Raw genomic sequence first — 22,637 nt, 5'->3', positions numbered from 1 at the left:
GTATTTGGTCATTTGGCCTGCAGCCTTAGTGTTATGTTTTTGAAAAAAAAAATGGTAGATGACATTTCATCATGAATTTAATCATAAATGTCAATTCATTTTCTCTCTGCACAGTTATTATCACCTACTAAATTACACAGGTTTGAAAAACTGCAACACAATAATGTTTAAAAACTCTTTTTGGTGTAAGTTGTTGAGTTGTGTTGAGGACTATGTTGATGAAAACAGGAGTAGAACAGGTGTAGAAATTGTCAGAGAGTTGCCAGCCTATAAACTGTATTTTCCCTTCTGACTTTAACATGTGCATCCTGTATTTCTCACAGCTTAATGATCAAACTGATGTTAAAACTGTTCTCTCTCCTCACCATTTTGAATAATCTTTCCATCCATGGCAAAGTGCCTTAACACACACCTCTGTCTCCCTCATCTCCCTCACACAGTCTCCTGGAGTTCCCGTTATAAACCCACCTTCTCTCCTTCTCTCCTGGCTTGTCCTTTGACTCTCCCTTTCTCTCCTGTTTCCTTTCACACGCCCTCTTGTGCCATTCGGTATTCAAAGACGCTGCCTCTCTCAGGGAAAGTCTCGTTCAAGCGCCTGCGCTTGGTCTGGGGTCTCCTGTTCCCCTCCTCTTCCCCTCCATACCCCCCTCCTCCAGGGGTGTAGAGGCAGAACATGTCCTGTAGGGGGAGACAGACCAACACAGAGGGGTTTCAGGGTATGAAAACCAGGTTCGGGTAATTCCATTAAAGTTACTAGTTACCAAAGCGATTACCCAAACTCGAATGTATTCTGATTACTTTCAGATTACTTTGCCATATTTGATGTATAAAGGTACAGATAAGAAAAAGTAAAAAATTACAAAGTTTTATAAAGGTGTACAATACCTGGCTCTATTTAAATGGAAGTATTCCCAGAAGTAATAATGTTGTTTTTCACAAATATTTGTTATCAGAATACATTATTTTTTTAGGTAACATAATAGAATACAGTTACATTAAAAAAATATATATTTAGAATACGTAATGCAGTAACAAGTATTCTGTTAGTACCCAACCCTGGTAAAGACACATGCTCACAGGCATGCCAGCACATGCACACATGCACACACACACTTGCAGGTGCTCACTCACACACACACACACACACACACACACTGCAGTCTTACCCCTGGCTGGAGACTGACGGAGGTCTTGGCTCCCAGGTTGAGCACTCTGCCGTCGGCTCTGTGGAGCTGGTTCAGCCCTGCTGCTCCACTCTCACCCCCTGACCCACAAGAAGAGGAGGAGAGGGAGAAGAATGAGTTCACAAAATGAAAGAAATAAACTTTACAGTAGGATGAAGGAGAGATAAGAAAGGAAGAGGCCACTAGAATGCTAAAACGCTATCATGTCACAACCCAATAATCAACCTGGCCTGATTTAATATGGAATAAAAAAAAACCATTAAAATGTTATATGGGCTTTCACTTGTGTCACTTTGAATGGCCAATTAAGGTGAGGTTACCCATGAGGCCGTAGGGGCGGGTAGAGCGCCTCTCGGTCAGTACGGACAGAACCACCTTGTTCCTGAACATTAGTTTCCGGATCACACCGTCTCCACCGCAGTATTTCCCTGCTCCTCCTGAGCCGGGCCGCAGACAGAACTGCTCCAGAATCACCGGATACCTGAGTGAACATTAACATGCTAATCAATTCAGCGGATGGTCAAATGTTTTATCCTCTGATAAGTCATGGTTGTATTGGCTTTGCTATGCATTACAGTAGATAAATGCAATCTTTGAGAATATAAAAAATGAATGGCTTGTTGTGTCTTTTATGTTCTATGTTTTATTTTACTTTATGTATTTATTTTTTAACCACTTTTGAATTGGTTTCCCTATTTTTATCTCCTTTTTATATCCTACTCTTAGCTATATATTATTATTATTATTATTATTATTATTATTATTATTATTATTATTATAGGACAGAATATTTTTAGACTTTAAAATGATCATCTTTCTTATGTTTAATTAGTTCCTAAGTCATGACCACTTGCCCCACCTCTTCTCCAGGATCTCCGGGTCAGTGATGCGCGTGTTGGTCATGTGACTGTGAACTCCACTCCGCCCATTCCAGCCTGGCCCCGCCCCCGCTCCCCCGGCAACCGTCTCATAGTAACCGCTCCTCTCACTGCCAAACGAGATGTTGTTCATGCAGCCCTGATGCAGAGAGGGGAGACAAAAACTAACTGGTCAACACAGAGAAAACTCTGTCCGGAGATTCAAAAAACACTAATTGAGGAAGTTTTTTTTGTGTGCATATTTTCTATATGCAAGTACAGTTTTTCTCACCTGCGACGCAGCGCACACCTCGAATGCCCGAAAGATGACGTCAACCACTCTCTGGGATGTGAGCACATTCCCTCCCACCACTGCTGCATTCTGGGAAGGCTGGAGGATCGAGCCAGAGGGGATGATGACTTTGATTGGGGTGAGACAGCCCTGGATATGAAGAGAGGAAACGGCTGAATTGTACAAACAGAATGATATGAACAGTGTTTGAATGTCGTTGAGTTTCAATGCATATACAATGTAGTGTTCAAAGTTTTTAATGACAAAAACAGACTACAAAAAAGCCAAGACAACTCCTTCAGTGTAGAAATGTTTAAAAAGCTTTTATTGTTAAATTGCTGATGCGTTTCAACCTGATCTGTTTCATCAGGTCATACAGTTAAAGACATAAAGTTGAAAAGTGTAATGGTGACAAGTCATTGCGATAAAGGGTTTTGAAATTGTTCTGCACAAAAAGGAGTCGCCTTGGTGTTTTGGTGGTACAGCTGAAAACTCATGCGTTTTCAGAGTGCATCCTTTGGATACCAAACTATTTAATATTCTTACTGAGGGAAAGCAGGACTCAACTCGACTTAACTATGGAACTACAGCACGTCTATCCATTTGAATGCATCTCACGTGAAGATGACTGTATTTCCACGTAACGCAATTTCATTTATCAAACTAAACTCAATCAAAATCCCACTATTCTCCAAGTCTACTGGTTTTTCTTTCAAATGATCTACAGTTCTGGGATTAGCACATTTTAATGGGAATCAACTTGCAAACCTTAGCTCTAAACTACTGAGATACTACTGCTGTACCTGAGAAAAAAATCACTAATTCTGTTGTGCAGGTAAAAAATGCATCTGAATTTGATTTTGACCATAAGTTTTACAGGTATGAGTTTCCTGACAGCATCTTGACACCTGCCAAAAAAAGATAATCAAACCTTGAAAGTAACTTAAAACTCGTCCAGGACTCCTAGAAAGTACCACATTACCTGATTGAGGGGGATGTCCTGTCCCACCATGCAGCGCAGGCAGTAGATGAGGGCAGAGAGGGTGATGGCCCGCGGAGCGTTACAGTTCCCCCACACCTCCGTCCCCGTCCCCGTGAAGTCAAACACTGCACTGCCCTGTAGTGATGGACGGCATGACAGGAGAGGGAGAGGGAAGAATATAGTATTTATGTCCTGGGTTTCAAGCAAATATTGAGACGAACAATACAGAACTAAAGAATTGGCATGTTTTAGGGTAAGACGTGACATTGGTCAAACAAATTTTAGGATCATCGTGAGTTCATTATCCCTGCCCACCTCTTCTTCATTGATCTGGACCTGCAATCTGATTGGCGTTCCGTCATCCATGAAATCCTCCGACTCCACCTCCAAGGAGCCGGTCTGTTGCCGTCGACGACGTGCAAAATCTTTCAACATGTCTCTCACTGCCAGCTCCGCATTACTCTGAAACAACACACACAGACACGCAGGTCACACACAGGTTATGCTAGCACTGCACAAGAGCATGCACACATGTACACACACACATTTGTCACATTATGCACACCTGCCAGCAGTACATGTGGAATGCAACACCGGACCGCTAATGTGATAAACTCCAGGAATACACAGACTACACGACAAGGACACTAAAACATCTGAGTGCTGACCTGTCTAGATTTTAAGTCTAGACAGTTTGCTGCACATTTAAAAAAGAAAAAAAAACACAGTAAACTTTTATAAGTCTGAATTTGTGTGAACAGTCCCAGGGATAAAAATAAAATGAACTCCTGAGCTGGATCTCCACAATTGTTAGGGGTATCGCCTTACTTTTTAACCAGTTTAAGAACTCAGATTACTTTTTTGTGGTAGCTAGTAAATTAATGCCCTAGTTTTTCAATTCTTGTAATCCGTTAGTTACTTTTTAAAATTAATTTCTTACTTTTATTTTTTGTTTTATGTTGTTTTATTAAGTAGAAAAAAGTGAAAATCCCTGGCATCTTGTGCAGACAACAAAACACAGTCTAAGTCAGCTTGATAAAAATGAGATTGGCTTACTGTTTTAAAACAGAACAATAGTCTTGCATTGCATTTTAAAACAATGATGGTAAGTCATATTGCTACGGCTGATGTTTGTGAAGTGGGTAATGCAAAAGTACTCTAACGAGCTACTTCTAATAAAGTACTAGAAGTACTGTTATGTAACTAGTTACAGTACTAGACACACATTATTTCCACAGGCTGACCTACACCTCTCTCACCTGAATGTAGCCCATGTAGGCCTGGACCACTGCCAGACTGTAGCTGTCAATCAACTCCCCCACCAGCTGGCTGCCTCTCTGATTGGCTGCCACCTGAGCCCGTAGATCTGACAGGTTGTCATGGAGATTACGAGTCCCAGAGCAGTCTGGGTACTGGGCCGGAGCCATGAGGGCTTCAGTTACAGCTGATATGGAGACGGAGGGGGGAGGGAGGGAGGAAAAGAGAGAGAAACAGGAAAGAGTGATGAGAGGGTTGAAAGTGACGTGAGTATTAAATGAAGACAGACCGAAACAGAGCAGCGCATGCTCACTGATTCAAAATAGAGTCACGGTGATTCTAATGCAGTGTTTTTGTGAACATTCCTCAAAAGCCATAAATTCCACTGATTTACAGAATCCATTGCAGCTCTGGTTTGTCTGGATTGTCTGGTTTGTCTGGATTCTGTTAAGTCCGCTGTATCTCTAAGGAAAGTCCCTCTGCTCGTCTATACACTCCTTCCCAGACAACTGATAGGAAAAATACAATGCAAGGAGTCTCAATCTTGACTTGTTGACGAGATACAGCATTGTTTTATCTCTACTCCCTTGACTCTCTCACATTCATTCCTCCCTCTCCGTTTTTATGGTCACTCTCATATTCTATCCTTTTTCTCTCCTTCCTTTCCTTGCCTCTTTCCTCTCTTACCCTCTTCCTGGAAGACGCCGGCAGTGACCAGTTTAAAGGAAGTGAAGACGGCCCCCTCCTGCTGGAGGGAGGTGGAGTGGGGCGGCATGGAGCCCGGAGTGACGCCCCCGATGTCGGCGTGGTGCCCCCTGCTGGCCACGAAGAACACCGGACCACTCACCCCTTTCCTGAACACCTGGAGAGGAGGAGGGAGAAGGGAGTGAGGATGAGATATGAGGAGAGGAGAGGAGAGGAGAGGAGAGGAGAGGAGAGTGGCTGGTAGCCTCTGACCGGTGTGATGACAGTGAGGTCGGGAAGGTGGCTGCCCCCGGCACATGGGTGGTTACTCAGAATCACATCCCCTTCTTTCAGATTCTTCCCCAGTGATCTGATCTGCACCGAGAGGAGGAGGGGAGAGAACCAAGAACTGAGGTTAGGCGGTATAATTTCTTTCATCCTGTCAGAAACTGGTGTTACTTCTCCGGTGCCTGCGTTTCAGTAGCATGTGTGCGCAGTCCTTACCTGGTACTGGACAGTCTCTTGCATGGCCCCCAGGTGGACCGGGATGTGGGGCGCGTTGGACACCAGTCCCCCGTCCGGCCCAAAGACGGCGCAGGAGAAGTCCAGACGCTCCTTGATGTTGGTGGAGATGGAGGTTCTTTGGAGAACCCGGCCCATCTGCTCTGTAGAGGGGGAGAGATGGTGCAGAACTGAGCATGCTAATAAAACAAATTGTAATAATAATAATACCTGCATTTATAAAGCGCACATCGAACCGCCGCTTCCTTCCCATCACTCCCTCCCTCTTCCCCTCCCATTCCATACCTCCTCCCTCCTTCAATCTCTCCCTCTCCTCCATCCCCATCGTCACTCCCTTCCATTCCTCCCTCACTCTCTCCTTTCCATCCCATCCCTCTGCGATTGTTGCGGAGCTGCTGACCTGCTATGCTCATGAAGCGGTGGGAGAAGATGGAGAGCTGCACGGTGTTGAGTTCGGTGCCCAGGGCGCAGTGAGGGTCCGAGCCCACAGTCATGCACACATCGCCCCCTTCTGTCAGACGGGCCTCGCAGCACGGCTCCACCAGGATGGTGCTGATGGAGGAAACAAGAGTAGATCCATGGATACACACAAGCATTGACGTACAGGCACACATTCACAGGGTAAATACATGTAAAACTATATACATTAAGACCTTTTTAATGCCGATTTAAATAAAAGCAAGACCAATTTCAGGCCTAAAAAAGCCTGAATAGTAAAAAAAAAAAAAGCAGTATCAAAGTATATGTTTGTGCAGCCAGGGGGATTTCTCAATAGAAAAGTAACAAAAAAAGAAGTAAGTAACATTTTTTAAGACCTCTGAAACTGTATTTAAAACTCATTTAATCATCTTTAAGAGATTTTTTAAGGTCCTGAATTTAGATAATCCAATTTAAAACATTCAATATTTTTTAAGGAAATGCAGACACACAAAACAATCAAAGGTGTCATTCACATTTTGACGATTTTCATACTAACAGACCCATATTGTTTGCTCTGCGATATATGTATTGTAATCATAGCCATTCACTTCAGAGCTTATTTAGTGGCATGTATGACAGTAAGTGGGAAACGCCTACCTGTTCTTGTCGATGATGATGGCTGGTCCCTGGATGCTGTGACCACATGGCAGCTCCTCCCACAGATACACACTGGTGTCCAGGTAACCGTCCTCAAAGTAACACTTGGTCATCTACAGGGAAGAGCAGAGAGGACACACAGGATGATATCATACACATAATAGCAACTGACTGTTTTTAGCCTTACCTTCAAGTGAACCAACAAATTCTGACTTTCTTTTTTCCTTTTTTAAACTATTTTGTCTTTTAGCCAAATCTGTTACAACCAGGCCTTGTGAAGACGTATTCAAATCTAAATGTGTATGTGTAAATGTGTGTGTGTGTGTGTGTGTGACAGTTTGTGTACCGTGACGGGTTTGGCCTGTCCGTGCCCCATCTTTGCTTTACAGACTGATTTAATGCCAGATTTCCCAGAGCCTCTCACTCTGATGTCATCTACCATGATGGGTCTGTCTGGGATGGTGAAGCCAAACTCCTTCAGATAGCTAGAGAGAGAGAGAGAGGGAGAGAGAGGGAGAGAGAGAGAGAGAGAGAGAGAGAGAGTTTAAGAGAAAGAACAGAGGAGAGGGTGTGATGAAAGAGGAGGGAGAAATGTATCGTGAGAAAGGTAGGGGGAACATAAGAGAACATGAGCAGTGTAAATAAATGTGAATCCCAAACTTTACTAGCTGGGAAGCTTATGTAACATTATCTCCTATGGAAAACACTGACCTGATGACACATTAACTTGATGGTATGTTTGCTTATACAGTATAAACAGAAGGTACATAGGAGACAAAGTGTAAGGGGCGACAGCTTATCCACTTGAACGCATCAGTGAATATATGAACGGATCAGCCAGATCATCAATGCATGAATAAACCAGCAAATGAGCAAACGAATGAGTGAACAAATAGAGCCAACCGTTTGGTGAAGGCACTGCGGAAGTCGCCAGCTTGACAGGACTGGGCGTTGCTGGGGTAACCGGCAGCGGTAACCATGAGAGCGCAGTCGGTGCCTTCGTAACGCAGGTGGAGGAAAACCTCAGTGGTGATCTGACCGCTGAGAGGAGGAGGAGAACAAGACTGCTTTAGTCTGGTGTGTTTTCCTATCGTCAGTGTCTCGTAGAAAGTTTATGTTTGTTGTCTGTTGTACATTAATTATCAGAAATGCATGGAAGCCTTCCTGAAAAGTTGACACTTTAGAGATATGAGGTTTTATCAGGGAACTAAAGTTGTGGGAAGAGAGTGTGTGTTTGCTGAGTCTTTACACTGTTCTGTGTTTATAGTAGGGTTTGACTGATATGGGTTTTTGAAGGCCGATACAGACATTTTTTAGTCTGAAGTCGTCAATGATATTTTCTATCACTATTCAAGATCTTTAAATTTGACAATTTTCATGCCAAAAAATTACAAGGATTCAGTATTTGCCCCGGAATTCGTCTGGGTGGAAAAGCCTCTGAAACAAAAGTTTAGACCATGGGAAACTAAAACTCCTCTAAAACCCCGTCCAATAATTCCTTCAGGAGGGTTGGTAACTTGTTAAAGCAGGGTGACCCAACAAACATATTTAATGGTAGGGGAAACTCTAGAATACATTAGGCATTTAAATGACAAATGAATCTACAAAAGACATTATCGAACAATTAAATGAATAAGTAAAATGTGCAGAGAAAATAGATTTCATTGCAGCTTTTACAGACTGTTTTTATGTAGCTGTGGTCAGGGAGCAAACTCCATCATATCATATGTTTACTAAAAGGCCAATGTCGGCCGTGTATATTGGCAAACCGATATATCAGTTTCACCCTAGTTTGCAGTATATACGCATGTAAGTGTTGTGAGTGCTTAGTGAGCATCAGTGTTTCCCTTATCAGTGAAAAGGTAGAGAACACCAACATACCTAGACGGGCTGTGACGCCACTCAAAAGAAATTAGAATTGGTTGCAATGGCGTTTTAGTGTAGCATGAACCGTTTTCTCCTGCCAAAAAAGAAGTCAGGGACACACTAGCGTATATGAATAAAGTGTGTGTGCTTGTGTGTCACCCCTGACCTGGTGAAGCCGCGTGCGTGGAGTATGTGGTGGCAGCGCTGGGACAGCAGCTCCACCCTGCGGTCCAGCTCGCTGAAGGAGCGCTGGTCGTACTGCAGGGAGCACGGCTCCTGCACCTCCTCCACCACATCAGCCAGAGCCAGGCCGTACGCCGACAGCACGCCGCTGTACCTGGCACACACACACACACACACACACACACAGAGGAGTGTTTACTACAGAGAGAGACGCAGACACACGCACGGACACACACTTCACTCTAGCGTACAGCACCCAAACATACATGCACAGCAAGACGAACTCCACACATTTGCAAGTGCACATCCACTCATACTGCACTGAAGATGGTCACAATTGATGAACAGAAGCAGGCAGAAAAGCATTTTGGGCTTCTGTCAAATTATTGAACCAGAGGGATGAATCATCATGTCACTAACACTCAAACATGTTAGCATGAGGTCTGACTGCACCCATCAAGCACTGAGCCCCCTTTCATTGTAAGTGATTTTTTATTTTTACACCTGTCTCTCTCTTTCTCCTACAGACTCACCCACACACACACACGCACACACATGCATACTATTGCCCTTACTTATGTATAAAGACAGTCTTCATCCCTAGGGCTCGTGCAATAGCACAGGCGTGTTGACCTCCGGCGCCACCAAAACACGCCAAGACATGTTGAGATGTATCATGGCCCTTGGCCTGCAGAGAGAGAGAGAGAGAGAGTGAGAGAGAGAGAGAGAGAGAGAGAGAGAGAGGAGAGAGAGAGAGAGAGAGAGAGGAGGGAGAGAGAGAGAGAGAGAGAGATACTCAGAGAGGTTGACTGTATCAAGTCAAAGTCAACTTTATTGCCATTACAACCAAAGGTTGTTAGGAATTTGTCTTGGTGAGCTCATTAAAAGAGACACAGCTGTGTAAAAGACACATTTCAAACATTCACTACACACACATACATACTTGAACTGAATAACTCAAAATGTAATAAATAGCATAAAATTCTCCCCAAAGAGAGAGGCACCAAGAGGGGAAACGCTTTAAGTTCTTACTATAAAACTTATGTTGTAGAATCAAATCAAGTTCCAATCAACACCCAAACTACCTGCGTCAGAGCTCTGATTGGCCTGCACATGGCCTCATTAGCAACACGGACGAATCCCATGGCAACCTCCTCCACACTCATCTCTAATTTGCTGCCTGGGGCTGTGCTGTTGTGTGAGTGGTCAGCCCCGTTGCTGCTAGCCTGCAAATGAACAAAAAGTCATATCATTACTAATCCCTTACGGAATTATTAAGCAAATTATCATTGTATCATCTTTAAATAAGCAATGTAACGTAATAACTGCGTAAATATTAGCACCAGTGATTGGTTGGAAGACAGGAAGTGGTTGATCTCCTGGGTGAGGTGACGGAAGTGCTTCATGGTCTCCTCCAGGGACAGGGGCTCGTTCTCCCCCGGCCCGAAGATCCGCGGAAAGAAGGAAGGCAGCAGGCGACCCAGGGCCAAGTTAGCATCCGTCACAGTCAGAGGCCCACCTAGGAGAATCACACACAGACGCACCATCACTAATGTTGTTTTAGGTTCTCTTAAAGACTACAGTGTTTATACTGCAAGTACGCTTTTGTGTCAGATGCTTCACTTCACAGAGCTGCCTTTCAGAGATTAACAAGGTACCTGAGAATAACTTTAGATTACCAGTTGAAATAGTATTTTTTTGTTATAATAATGTAAATAGTTAGATTAAATAGAATAGATTTCATCATCATGTAGCCACCATGTATGTGCCTATAGATGTAAGTGTGCAAGTACAAACAAATAGCCTGATGAAGGCCTGTGTAGGTCATTTGCATCACTAAATGGCTGTTTTATCTGCAAGTAAAAGTGTATTGTTGTACAGAAAATGACAGTCAAAACACTTAACATCACTATTGCTTTTAAACTAACACTATTGCTGTTTTATGTCATATAAATGTCTAAGATGTGTGCAAGTACAACAGGGAAAGGCACGGGTGATAATGTTGGATGAAAATAGAACTGACTGCGACAGGAAACTCCTATACTGAAGTCAGGGTGTAGTGCAGTGTTTTTTTTACAAGTACATATTACAACTACAGTGTGGGAAGCTTGAGTTATGTCATCTGGAATTTCAGCAGGAACCTGGACTTTTGCCAATGTTCAGCCTTTACGCAGCTAAAATGGATTATCAATCCAAAGACGGGGGAGGGAACCGGACAGCAGAACAAACAAAACCAGCTCTGGCTCTCCAGATGCTACATGTTCATGGATTTTTGTCTGACAGCATGGAGCGGGGATTAGGTGTATATCTGAGACTGGGTGAAAACAGCGAGGGTGGAAAAGAGAAAATATGGGTGGGAGAAAGAGACAGAAGAGAGAGAGAGAGAGAGAGAGAGAGAGAGCGAGAGACGGAGAGGTAGTAGGAAATGTAGAACCAGGATCTAGACAGGAAGAAGCAGACAAAAGCAGTGACAGGAGGGGGGGAAGAGTAATATAGAAATGAAGGGAGAGGGTGATGAAGGGTGGGGGAAAACGTAAGAGATCTGTCACCTTTTCTGTAGCAGGCCGGTCCTGGATGTGCGCCTGCAGACTCCGGCCCGACCACAAACATCCCAGACCTGAGACAGAGGGAAGGGAAGGAGTGAAACAATAGAGAGAGAGAGACCATGGGACAGAAAAAAAGAGCAGGAATTGTATAATTAAGTAAAATAACAGCAACTGGATTCAGTCCTGTTTATGTGGAATTACAATGCGAACCTGACAACTTCCAAATCTGATTTCAAGAGCCATGTGAGCAGAATCTGCCTTCTGATGCATCCAGATCTCTCACTTAACGTGTCCTGGTGTCATAGGAAAAGTCTTATTGGAACAACAACTATAACCGTAGCAGGGCCGATATCCTAGCGTCGACGTGTCGATTCTGTGAGCGACTGACCTGAAGAAGAGTCTCGACCCTCCGCCTGCAGCCACAGTGTTGATATCCAGCTGAGGTGCTTGCAGCGTGACTCCAGCGGTGGTGGCCTCGAACACGTGCTCATACTGGCCCGCGTACCGACTCACATCTGTGGACGTTCCTGCAGGGAAAGACAGAAAACCAGGTATCGGGAAATAAGGAAAGTGTGTCACTGTTGGGATTTTTGGTCTTTACCTGGTAGATTTTTTTGAAACTAATAATTATCTTTATTTGTATAGCACTTTTCAAAACACAGTTAGAAAGCACTTTACAAAGGAGTGAATAGAAACAGAAACGATAAACTCAACAGTAAATGCAAAAGGCAATGTAAGCAAAGCAAGGACCATAAAAGCAAAGAAAGGAGCATAAAAAGGTCACTGACACTGATCAGGCCTACGAAATGATACACATGAATTAAAGTATACATACACCTTGATATGAATATCTATATTAATATCAGGACTACAGAGTTAACACGTTTTTAGCGAGTCAGAGTCTCGGACAGCTCTTCAACAACACTCCAGTTTCTTCCCAAAAGCTTTGCTACCCCCTCCATCCATTCCCTATCCCCCTTTAACACCTGGATCTCAATGCCAACTTACTGCTTCCTGCCTCTTTTCCCCCCGCTATAATGCCACTTCCTGGCTGAGAAACACAGAAATCTAGTTTCTGGTGGTTGAACAATAACAGGCTGGTTGTCAGTTGGTTAATCATAGAGTGTTGAGAAGCACTGCTCTGCCATATATGAGATGTATTTTAGTTAAGGGTGGTTCAGCTGTAAATGAACATTGAACATAATTTGTATCATTCAAACAAAAAAATCTGGAAAAAAAAGTCAGGAAAAATGCAACTATCAAATGCGATAATTGATGATGAAGATCCTCATCAAACTGTTTGATACATTATCCCTATTCCTCACCCTTCAAGTTGTACATAAACAGAATGTGTATGTACAACTATTATAGTACTACTAAAATATTAGGGACGCTTACTCTTTTCATGGAGTACACTGATGAGGTGAATCCAGGTAAAAGCCATTATGCCTTATTCATTTCCCTTATTAAACTATACAGTCACAAAGGAGGAGATGTAGATAAAGAGAAGCAGACGGGTTAGAGAAGGATTTTAAAGCTTCGAGACGACTGAGATGTGGATTGTGCAAAAGGGGCTGCAGCTCAATATGAGGAAGATGTCCCTAATATTTTGTCCATGCAGTGTATGTTCCAGCTGCTAACAGTGCGTTCCCCCTCACCGCCCATGTCGAAGCCGATGACGGGTTTCTTCTCCATCTGGCTGTACGAGGTGATGGCGTAACCCACCACGCCCCCCGCCGGGCCGGACAGAACGGCCCGCGAGCCGCAGAACTGCTCCATGGGAGTCAGGCCGCCGTCCGACTGCATGAACAGCACATCCACATCCTGAGCAGAGAGGGAGACAGGAGGGGGAAGAGTTTATTTTTTTGGTCTTTGCAGATAAATCAGTAACATTTGAATGGCTCAGTTATATACAGTCTTCAGTGTTTGCCTGTTCTCAAACTTTCTTCCCGCTGACCACCGTACACTGTCTCTGACCGTGAGCCAATCAAATCAATGCAAAACAATGGCTCTGTATCAGGCTGTTGATTGGCTGCCTGTTATGCTGACTCTATACAAGGCACTAGAAACTAAACTTCTGTAAAGTTTTCCTCTGTTTCTCCGCTGCTTTTGACAGTTAACTAGCCTAATAACAAAAACTTTACATTATTGACTAAAACAAAAAAACTCTATTGTACAAGTGAGTGAGCAAGTTCTCTCTAAACCTATTGACACAATAAATGATTCGGTGCACAAAATAGCATTGAAAATGGGTTGGGAGTCATATTTCGATGAAAAAAGTATATTAATTAATTTGGCTGACGAAAAGAAAACTTCTACTTTTTAAATGCTTGCTGCAGTGCTACTGCACTGTTGCTCCACACCCAAGAAGAAACATCTGGAAAATCCTGCATGTATTTATGCAGGTTGGGGCAACTTTTACGACATCAACAGTGTGAATGTTGAATATAAAATTGAATGGGTGGGCATGAAAGGTGAGCACGAGTGACTAAGTGTATTCTACATATGGTAACACACACACATGCACACACACACACACACATCCACGTGAGAACACACAGCACACACCTTCAGGCCGCCCTTGAAGCCAGAGGTGAAGCCTTTCAGATACTGACGGATCTTGGGTGTGAGGTAGGCGTCGGCGCAGACGGTGTATCCCCGAGGCACCGCCCGCACCATGGGCATCACCTCGCTGGACAGAGACACCTGGCTGAAGCCCAGACGACGCGCCAGGGAGCCCACCGCTTTCTCATGCTCACACCATCTGAGAGAGAGAGAGAGGGAGAGGGAGAGGGAGAGAGAGGGAGAGAGAGAGAGTGAGAGGGGGGGGGGGTTGGAGGTGGAATGCAAGTCAAACATAAAGCTCTTATGCAACTCCACTGCTGCCTTACACAAAGTCCTGTGTATTGTGTTTGTTATCACTTTAAAAGGCGCCCTCCCTCCTCTCTTTCCTATTGGATGGTATGTGTGTGTTCTGTCTATCGCACATGGCAGGAGGCAAGAACATCTTGAAGGTCAACCTCTGGTTCCCTGAAAGTGTCTTTTCAATGTGATTCAATCTAGCTGCTTTGATTACTTTTAAGATTTGAAACTACAAACTGTCAGTTCAAGGGTGAATGGCAAAAAAGGCAAAAAAAGGCAAAAAAAGGCAAAAATGGGAGTTGATTTCAAGTAAAGACAGCAGGAGAAAAGGGCAGGGAACGATGAACTTCCACCCAGTAAGCCACATGGGTTCCACAGACATGAGAAACCAGGCAATCTGACACCAGATACTTCTGACATACATACTCACCACACCCAGAGAGAGAGAGAGAGAGGGAGAGAGAGAGAGAGAGAGGGGGGGGGGGGGGGGGAGAGATATGAAGAGAAAGAGACAGAGACGAGACAAAGAGGCAAGAATTGCATAATTAAGTAACCGAACATCGACATAATTAAGTAGAGTTAGAATACAGTAATAGACTCTTTCCCAGACGTAGAGTTATTATGTGAGAAGGAAAGAGAATCAGAGAGACAGACAGAGAGGAGTAGTGAGAACAGGAGGATGATAAAATAACATCTCTCAGCCTAAAAGTACAGATATGAGCTGTAGTTACGTGTATGAGTGTAGCAGCAGGACAGCCAGGCTGGTGATGCCCTGGGACAAAACCCCTCTCAGGTCTTTCTCCACACGCTGCAGATCCAACTCCCTCCACACCTCCAGAGAGTCCCCCGTACTGCCTGAGCAACAAGCATACAAGCTGAGTACATTACAATTACTTCACATGATTTTAGGCATTTAGTTCATGCTCTGATCCAGAGCGACTTTCAATGAGTGCACCAGTAGAAGGAGTGTAAATTCCTAGTAGACTACTTAGTGGGCTTGCCATTTTCCTGTTACCATAGAATGATCATGTAAGAAATAAGAGTGAAATGCTGTGAAAAGAAACAGAATGAGCACTAAGAAGAAACAAAGAATTTTTAGAGTGCGATCAGAGTGAGTAAGGGTGACATGAGGTACTTTTTGGAAAGATTCGTTTTTAGCCTATGATGGAAGATGGGAAGTGACTCTGCTGTTCTGACTGCAGTAGGAAGGTTGTCTTAGGTGTCTAAGCATATCATTTACATTATCACTTGAACTAAATTTTGCACGAGTAGAAAGAAATCTAGCAGCCAAACAAACCCACGAGAAAAAAGGCCTGTAATTCATTTAAGGTCTCGACCAAATGGTTATGAGACCTGCATCTTTACAGCACTCAAATGTTTTTCTGTGGACAGTGTGGACTGCCCTACAAAGGTAAACAGCAGTAACTGCTTGTTGGGTTTTCCAAAGGTCAAATGTCATGACTGAAGTTTAGATTTCATTTGAACAAAAAATAGACCCATAGGTGCTACTAAACCATGCCAAGAATACTTATATCAGGACACGAGATAATGAAAATGAAGACAAGTCATTTTTCACAGTTTCACTCTCTTGCTCTCATGCAGTTGCTGCCCTTTAGCTCTGCATGGCAGTGGAGACCGGATCATTTCATACCTGTGACGATACGTTTGGAATCTTTCCTGGGCAGCTGGCAGCCATCTTGCCTGAGAACGACTCGCTCATCCACTTCTATTACCTCCTCATACAGCACTTCAGGCACTGACACCTCCTGTTGATACCAATACACACACTGTCCTGTAAACTGGGTGCTGGTGGCAGTTTTTTTTTACAAAACATACATTGGTTTGGGTAAATCTGCTTTTAACTAGTGGTGCATTGACAGTGCTAGGTACAATTAGCAGGTAACCAACAAAATAATGGAAACACCACAGTTTTTGTCCTAGTTATTTCAAAACACATTCATTTGGGGATTTTTGATCCCTAGGCAAGTTTGAGTTCTATGCAAAGTACTCTATCAAAGTGAGAAGGAAAATATGGAAATTTGTGTGAAAAATATCAAATTCAAATTCCAGTTTGCATAATTTACATTCTCTTTGAAACTTGAAGGATTGGACTCAAAAACCAGTGATAAGGAAGCCACTTATCCTATACTGTGCCTGAGTATTCTGATGCAGAGTCCAACCTACACCCTAAAATCCCATTAAGTCCCATATTGATGCTGAACTGACCTCAGCTTTGTCAGCAAGAAAGACAAGAGTTAAAACAAATTTGAAATGAAAATGTTCAATACACCTAAATACAACCTAAAGATGACATCTAAGTCACCTGTCATATGAAATGTATGCTTCTTTTGACTGGGCACTATTGTTTTGACACTCCATATTACTGGCTGTCTGTAATGTTTGCACTTGAGGAATTTAGTGTTTTCTACTGCTGCATTTCTTGTAGCTTGCTTTGGGTCAGAGCATCAGCTGAATGCCTAAACTGTAAACGTAAAAGCAGATGAGTAGGTTTGATAAGTGACCAACTAATGGTCACTTGTCAAACTAACCACTAATGGTACACTGGGCTGGGGGCAAACTCCAAGACCCGCCTCCCTTCTCTCATGAACACACATGCATAGTCAAAAAACATTTCTTTAGCTGGCTATGATGCTCCATTTGAGTGTGTTTGTGTGTGTGTAGTTGTGCATGTGTTATTATGTGTGCTCAGTGCTTCATGTATGGTGCAAAACGATACTGTGCATAGCCTACAATGATACATAGCCGGTTACCGTATGTACTGAATTAATCCCCCCTGCTAACCCTTAAACACACCTTTACCAATATAAATAATGTGTGAATGAACGAATAAATCAACAAATAAATGTGCATGTGCGTGTGTGTGTGGGTGCGAGTGTATACATGCCACAGTCAATCCTGCACCTTGCTCTAGTTGGACCAAAGCCTCAACCTCCATTTCACATAACCAAATAATCACCTATACTATTGACATATGGACTCACAAGTTAAAAAGTCATCTTTCATATTTACCTTGCAAACATCCTGAAACCATATCAGTCTCTGGCTTCCTTTACATAATGCCCCAGTGATAAGTAATGGCACAAACTCAGCACAGTAGTACGATCATTATCTCAACTTCTCTGTGAATGATTCCATCAAAGCATACCGGAGTAGCTGGCATACGTCAAAGCTGATGAGTTAAATACCAATATCAAGTTGTGATTGAAGTGTTACGACACAGCTAGCCACCACTGTGCAGTGACATAACTTCTCCAGCATTTTAGGCTTCAGCTGCTTAGTAGCCTATTGATAAACAGAGTGCAAACCTCTGCAAAAGCTGAACAATACTCCAACTTGCTGTTACACCCAACACATTATTCCTATCACTTATTTTTAAGTTTAATTGACTTATTGACCTGCAAACTTACTGTATAATTAGGTTTTGGAATCAAGTCTCCATCTCTGTTGTCTAATGGCAGAACTCCCAGATCTGGATCACCACCAAAATCTAATCAATTGTTGTTTTTCCAAAGGCCTATCGGTCCACCAAATTTCATAGAAATCTGTTAATACGTTTTTGAGATATCCTGCTGACAGACAGACAGACAGACAAGCAAACCTAACTAACACAGGTGAAGACATAAAAACATAACCTCCTTGGTAGAGGTTGTTGCTGCAGTACTCAGCACTGGTGTCCGTCTCCAATCCCCCACTACTTTATTTGACTTTGTTCAGAGAAACCACCTTCAGAGGAATTCTCTTCTACATGTGTCTCCTGATTAGATCATGACAGGAAAAAAAACACTTCAACACCCAGCCTGGACAAAAGGCTTTCACATCAAGGGACTTTCATTGTTCCTTTGCCTGTCCCCTTTCCCTGTCGCCCTAATTACCCACGTTCAACGCCAAAAGACAGTCCAAATTGAGAGAGTTGAAATGGTTGGATAAACTCCCTATTCAAGGTCAAATACTACATCTTTCAACTGGATTTTTACCCTTTTATTTTATGTATAAATGTCTATAATCATTCATGTGGGGAAACAAACCCTACTAACCAAATCGAAGAGCTTGGGCCTGGCCTGTGTGCCAATGTGCAGCAGATCCTTGAAGCCCTTCGTGACGAGGAGGGCGGTCCTTTCTCCTTCTCTCTCCAGCAGCGCATTGGTCGCCACCGTCGTGCCCATTCTGATCCAGCCAATCAGAGCGGTGTCTACGGGCTTGTCCCGGGGAAATACCTGCCCCGTTTCCTGTCAACAAACACACACACACACAACACACCAGCAGTGAGTCAGGATGGACGCACATGGCTGGCATACACAAATACTAGCTGTAGTACATACACACGCACAGCCAAGACGCACATGAATGAAGAAAAAGATGGACAGGGGCATACACACAAACACATGTACACACTCACACGTACACGTGTACTATCTGTTGTCTTGTACCATCTCCCTTACCTGCCCATTCAAAGACACACACACACACACACACACACACACACACACAAGCTCTGGACTCATATCTTAAAATTTGTGACCTCTGTTCTCTCTTTTTATCTGTATTCATGACCTTTGCTGCTCTGTTAAACAAACAAGTGTCGGTTAAAGTTGTCTCTAAATTAATTTGACTTAACTTGACCTGGCTGGTCATTATCATGCAGATATGCTTCTCTGACCACGTAACTTTCCCACCATTCCTCCCTACACCCATCCATCCGATCACGTTACCTCCTCCAGAACTCTGCGGATCCCCTCAGTGGGAGCGTCTTGGTAGTTCTGCGGGTCCCGGGACAGCAGTTTGAGGACTCTCTCCCGACCATCTGGCAAGCGGGCAAACACATCGGTGAAGGTGCCACCGCGGTCGATGGCAAAGTCAAATTTCCCTTTGGTCTCAGCCATCTTGAAAACAGAGAGAAAGGCTGCTCCTGAGGCTGTGATTAACTAGATAGATAGATAGAGAGAGAGAGAGAGAGAGAGAGAGAGAGAGAGAGAGAGAGAGAGAGAGAGAGAGAGAGAGAGAGAGAGAGAGAGAGAGATTAACTACTACATCCAGTCCCTATAAACAATACTAATGCTCTACAGATAAGGGAATCAGTTGGAGACCTGTTGGAAAGGGGGGCATGAGAAAATACTAATCACTCACACAATCAATACACTCAACATCACTCTGACATGACTTTAAATGTGTTACTTTGCATAACATAACATAATGTAATGGTCTGTCCATTTCGCCTTCTTTAAATTATGCTTCATAATTGTATCTTTTCTTTATTTTTTCTTTTTCTTGCTCTTTCTAACAAAAGCCAAGCTAGGGACAGGAGCTGGAAACTAGCAGCTATAATCTCTGTATGCAGAACATCAGTTGCATCAACCTGTTTGTAACCAGACTGATAAATAAATAAATAAATAACACACTGTAAACACACTACTGAGCACCACGGACACAAGTCCCTATAGGAATATAGAGTGATTTTTCTTTAGGGCTATTCCAGAGACCTAAGAGACAACAAGCAATGACAAAGACTGAATACATCAGAGAATTGCATTGCCTTGATCAATATGTTTATGCCTCATAACTCAACAGCCTGGTCTCTCTGCTAAACAACTGAGCAGCTGGTTGCTTGCTGCACGCTCTCGCTGTAGCCGATCCACAGCTTGTGTGCATATTTCTTTCTCGAACAGGCAGCGTGAAGCATGAAGATAAGGCTTTTTCCAGGCTGACGATAGGAGAGTCGACCTCTTTACTTACCTCTCCGGTGATTGCACTTGCAATGTGTTAATCTTTGGTAATCCCGTGGCAGTCAATCCTCCTCCCTCACCTCTCTCCGGTCTCTCCGCCCGTCCTTCCCCCGTCTCCTTCCTCACACAACAGGAACCACGTTGTCGGCGTCGGAGCGCTTTCTCATTCGCTGAGGCTTTTACTCCACCCCCCTGCAAGGAGCGGGTCAGTAAAATGAACTTCCCCCTCGTCGCCTGGCACCGTGGGCGTCAAGTGAAAATGGTCCAACTTTGATCCCGTGATCCTAATTATGATGGAGAGGAAAGACGAGGCAAAAATTGGTGGATTGACTTAGAAGCCATATTAAATTAAAACAAAAAACAAAGCAAAAGTTAAGATAACTCAAGATTCAAGACCACTGTTTCTTTTGCGTGGATGTAAGTGGGTCCGGAGGTTTTGGGGAGCAAATGATATTATGACAAGGTGTGACCTTGCCATATCTTGGAGGTTTAGTGAATTGACGCCCCCGTGACTGGAACCAGCACCTATAATACCTGGATAATAATACCTGTATAATTATCTGCGCATAATGAGGTAGCCTACTCGGTGCATTTCAAACGAACGTCCCCTTTCTACTTGGATTCAATTCAAAATATCACTTTTCGGGGCTTTAGGGGCTCCGTACAAAACTGAATTCTCACGATCAGTGTTGTCAACACACCAGGTAGAGTTTGTCTCCTTCGATCCAGTGCCTCCAGCCACGGTCGGCCTTCTCTCCTTTCCTAGAAAACTCCTAATAAGTACGCATGCTGTCACTAAAACTGCCTTCTCCCACCTCTGCCATGCTTCATGCCTCTGTCCCTTATTTTCTATCACTCCCTATCCGACCACTGCACCAGCTTCTCTCACCCAGCTCCTCAGCAAACTGCAATATGTTCAAAGGTGACTCTCCCCACATGACACCCTGCCCTCACATCCTACAGCAACTCCACTGGTGAGCCATCAAACACAGAATTCCCCTCAAAGCCCCACTCTTCACTTAAGAAGCACTCCATGTCGCGTCTCCATCACTAATCGCCTCACTCCTCCAGGCATCTCAACAGTATTTTTTGAGGGAGAGCATTGCTTATTCACTTTGCCCTGCGTTATTTTCTTCCAGGTGGTGACGTGACACTTGGAGGACTGGTGACTTTGGAGCTTTGGAGACTTTTTTGTGAAGTGTGTTTTGTAATGTTCTTGTGACATTGTTTTGTACAAAAGAAAATAGTGAGGTTTGAGAAGTTACTTTGGGTAATACACACACACACACACACACACACACACGCACGCATACATGCACACAGGAATTTGTCTGGTGATGATATCCTAACTATGCAGCATTACAGTAACACACAACACTACATACTCTCTGTTATTCATTCCTTGACAATAGTCTATGTAGATCCTCTAGAGCAGTGGTTCTCAACCTGGGGGTCAGGACCCCCCGGGGGGTCATGACATAATTTTGTGGGGTTGTGAGATTATTTATGGAATAGGAAAAAACATATTTCTAAGATACAAATTTATTTATATCTATTTTTTCAGATTTTTCTGTAAATTATTTCTTTTTTTGAAATACGGATTCAGCCTCCATGCCTCCTCTGATAACTAATCAAATGAAACAACCTGGAAAGGGAAAATCATGACCTGTTCATCACTCTGCATATACAGCCTGTGACTTGGGGCCGCAAGTAGGAATCACCTCACTTTAAGGAGTCACGAGCCAAAAAGGTTGAGAACCACTGCTCTAAAACACATTCAGATTGCATGACTGCCAGTGGGTGGAGTGAGGTGGAGGAGATTTAAATGTAGGCCTGCTTCACTTAGGCTACTGTCAATGATTTGGATAGTCCAGTATTGACACTCAACTTCCTATCAAGTGACTATAAATTGTCACTAAAGAGTCTTCTGAGTTTCAAGTGATACTCATAATTGTGTGACAAGTAGTCTATAGATATTCAATGTCTGGGCAAGGGTTCATATAGGGTCAGAGTTAGAGTTAGGGTTGTGTCACCTGAGAGTCAGTTGAGAAACATTATCCAAATAAAGTGTAACTTTATCAATCATTTTTCAAACAGGTCATGTCAGAGCATCCCATAGTGATAAAATAAATGAAAACACAAACAAACACACAAACAATTTGCATACGGTGAAGAGGGCTTTATTAAAGAATAAGGAAACTAAAATAACTAGAAGAATTCCTGACAAAAACACAACATCTACAAACACGTCGAGGAGATGGTGGAGTTCCAAACCACCCCAAACCCGTCAACTGTGTCACAGCAGTGTAAAACAAATTATTTACAAATACACACTGCTGACACACCCCTGGGCTGACAGTGGCCGCCAGACGCTGCACCATGTCACCACGGGCCCAGGTGCAAGGTGCTACCTGAGGCCCTGCTGGCCCCGCCAGACGCTAAGGCCAGCTTTCAGGGGTCAAGGGTCACTCAAACACCCCGCAAGACGCTGAGGTGATGGAAAATAAAGAAAGGGGGGAAGGAAATCTGCCTCGACTGGCTGTATTTTATTGTTTAATTGTTTTTATTATTTTATATTATATAA

At 43.5% G+C, this 22,637-nt stretch overlaps 1 protein-coding gene across 1 annotated transcript; it reads right to left on the bottom strand.

The window, feature by feature from the left end:
• Positions 1–238: 238 nt before the first annotated feature.
• On the bottom strand, positions 239–20,165 carry oplah (5-oxoprolinase, ATP-hydrolysing). Its single transcript, XM_078291440.1, has 28 exons — positions 20,064–20,165; positions 19,043–19,255; positions 18,368–18,559; positions 15,964–16,078; positions 15,044–15,167; positions 14,019–14,214; positions 13,109–13,274; positions 11,839–11,977; positions 11,454–11,521; positions 10,248–10,423; positions 9,990–10,130; positions 9,480–9,592; positions 8,888–9,058; positions 7,759–7,896; positions 7,202–7,340; positions 6,856–6,968; positions 6,179–6,330; positions 5,761–5,921; positions 5,530–5,631; positions 5,260–5,434; positions 4,575–4,759; positions 3,631–3,777; positions 3,316–3,450; positions 2,334–2,483; positions 2,044–2,201; positions 1,505–1,665; positions 1,167–1,264; positions 239–678 (listed from the first exon to the last, which is right to left on the bottom strand). The coding sequence occupies exons 2-28, from the start codon at positions 19,211–19,213 to the stop codon at positions 526–528; spliced, it is 3,939 nt and encodes a 1,312-aa protein (XP_078147566.1). The 5' UTR covers positions 19,214–19,255; positions 20,064–20,165; the 3' UTR covers positions 239–525.
• Positions 20,166–22,637: the final 2,472 nt, after the last annotated feature.

The sequence above is a fragment of the Centroberyx gerrardi genome, chromosome 22, assembly GCF_048128805.1.
Source record: "Centroberyx gerrardi isolate f3 chromosome 22, fCenGer3.hap1.cur.20231027, whole genome shotgun sequence".
Taxonomy (NCBI): domain Eukaryota; kingdom Metazoa; phylum Chordata; class Actinopteri; order Beryciformes; family Berycidae; genus Centroberyx; species Centroberyx gerrardi.
Note: the sequence above shows the minus strand (reverse complement) of the source record. Positions and strands in the feature narration are given on the sequence as shown.

Excerpts from the sequence above, each read along its gene's own strand:
- oplah (XM_078291440.1), bottom strand. The coding sequence starts at position 19,213 with ATGGCTGAGACCAAAGGGAAATTTGACTTTGCCATCGACCGCGGTGGC. Across the intron at positions 13,275-14,018 it reads GCTTCAAGGGCGGCCTGAAG|GATGTGGATGTGCTGTTCAT; the intron begins GTGTGTGCTGTG and ends CTCTCTGCTCAG. Across the intron at positions 11,522-11,838 it reads GGGTCGAGACTCTTCTTCAG|GTCTGGGATGTTTGTGGTCG; the intron begins GTCAGTCGCTCA and ends CCTCTGTCTCAG.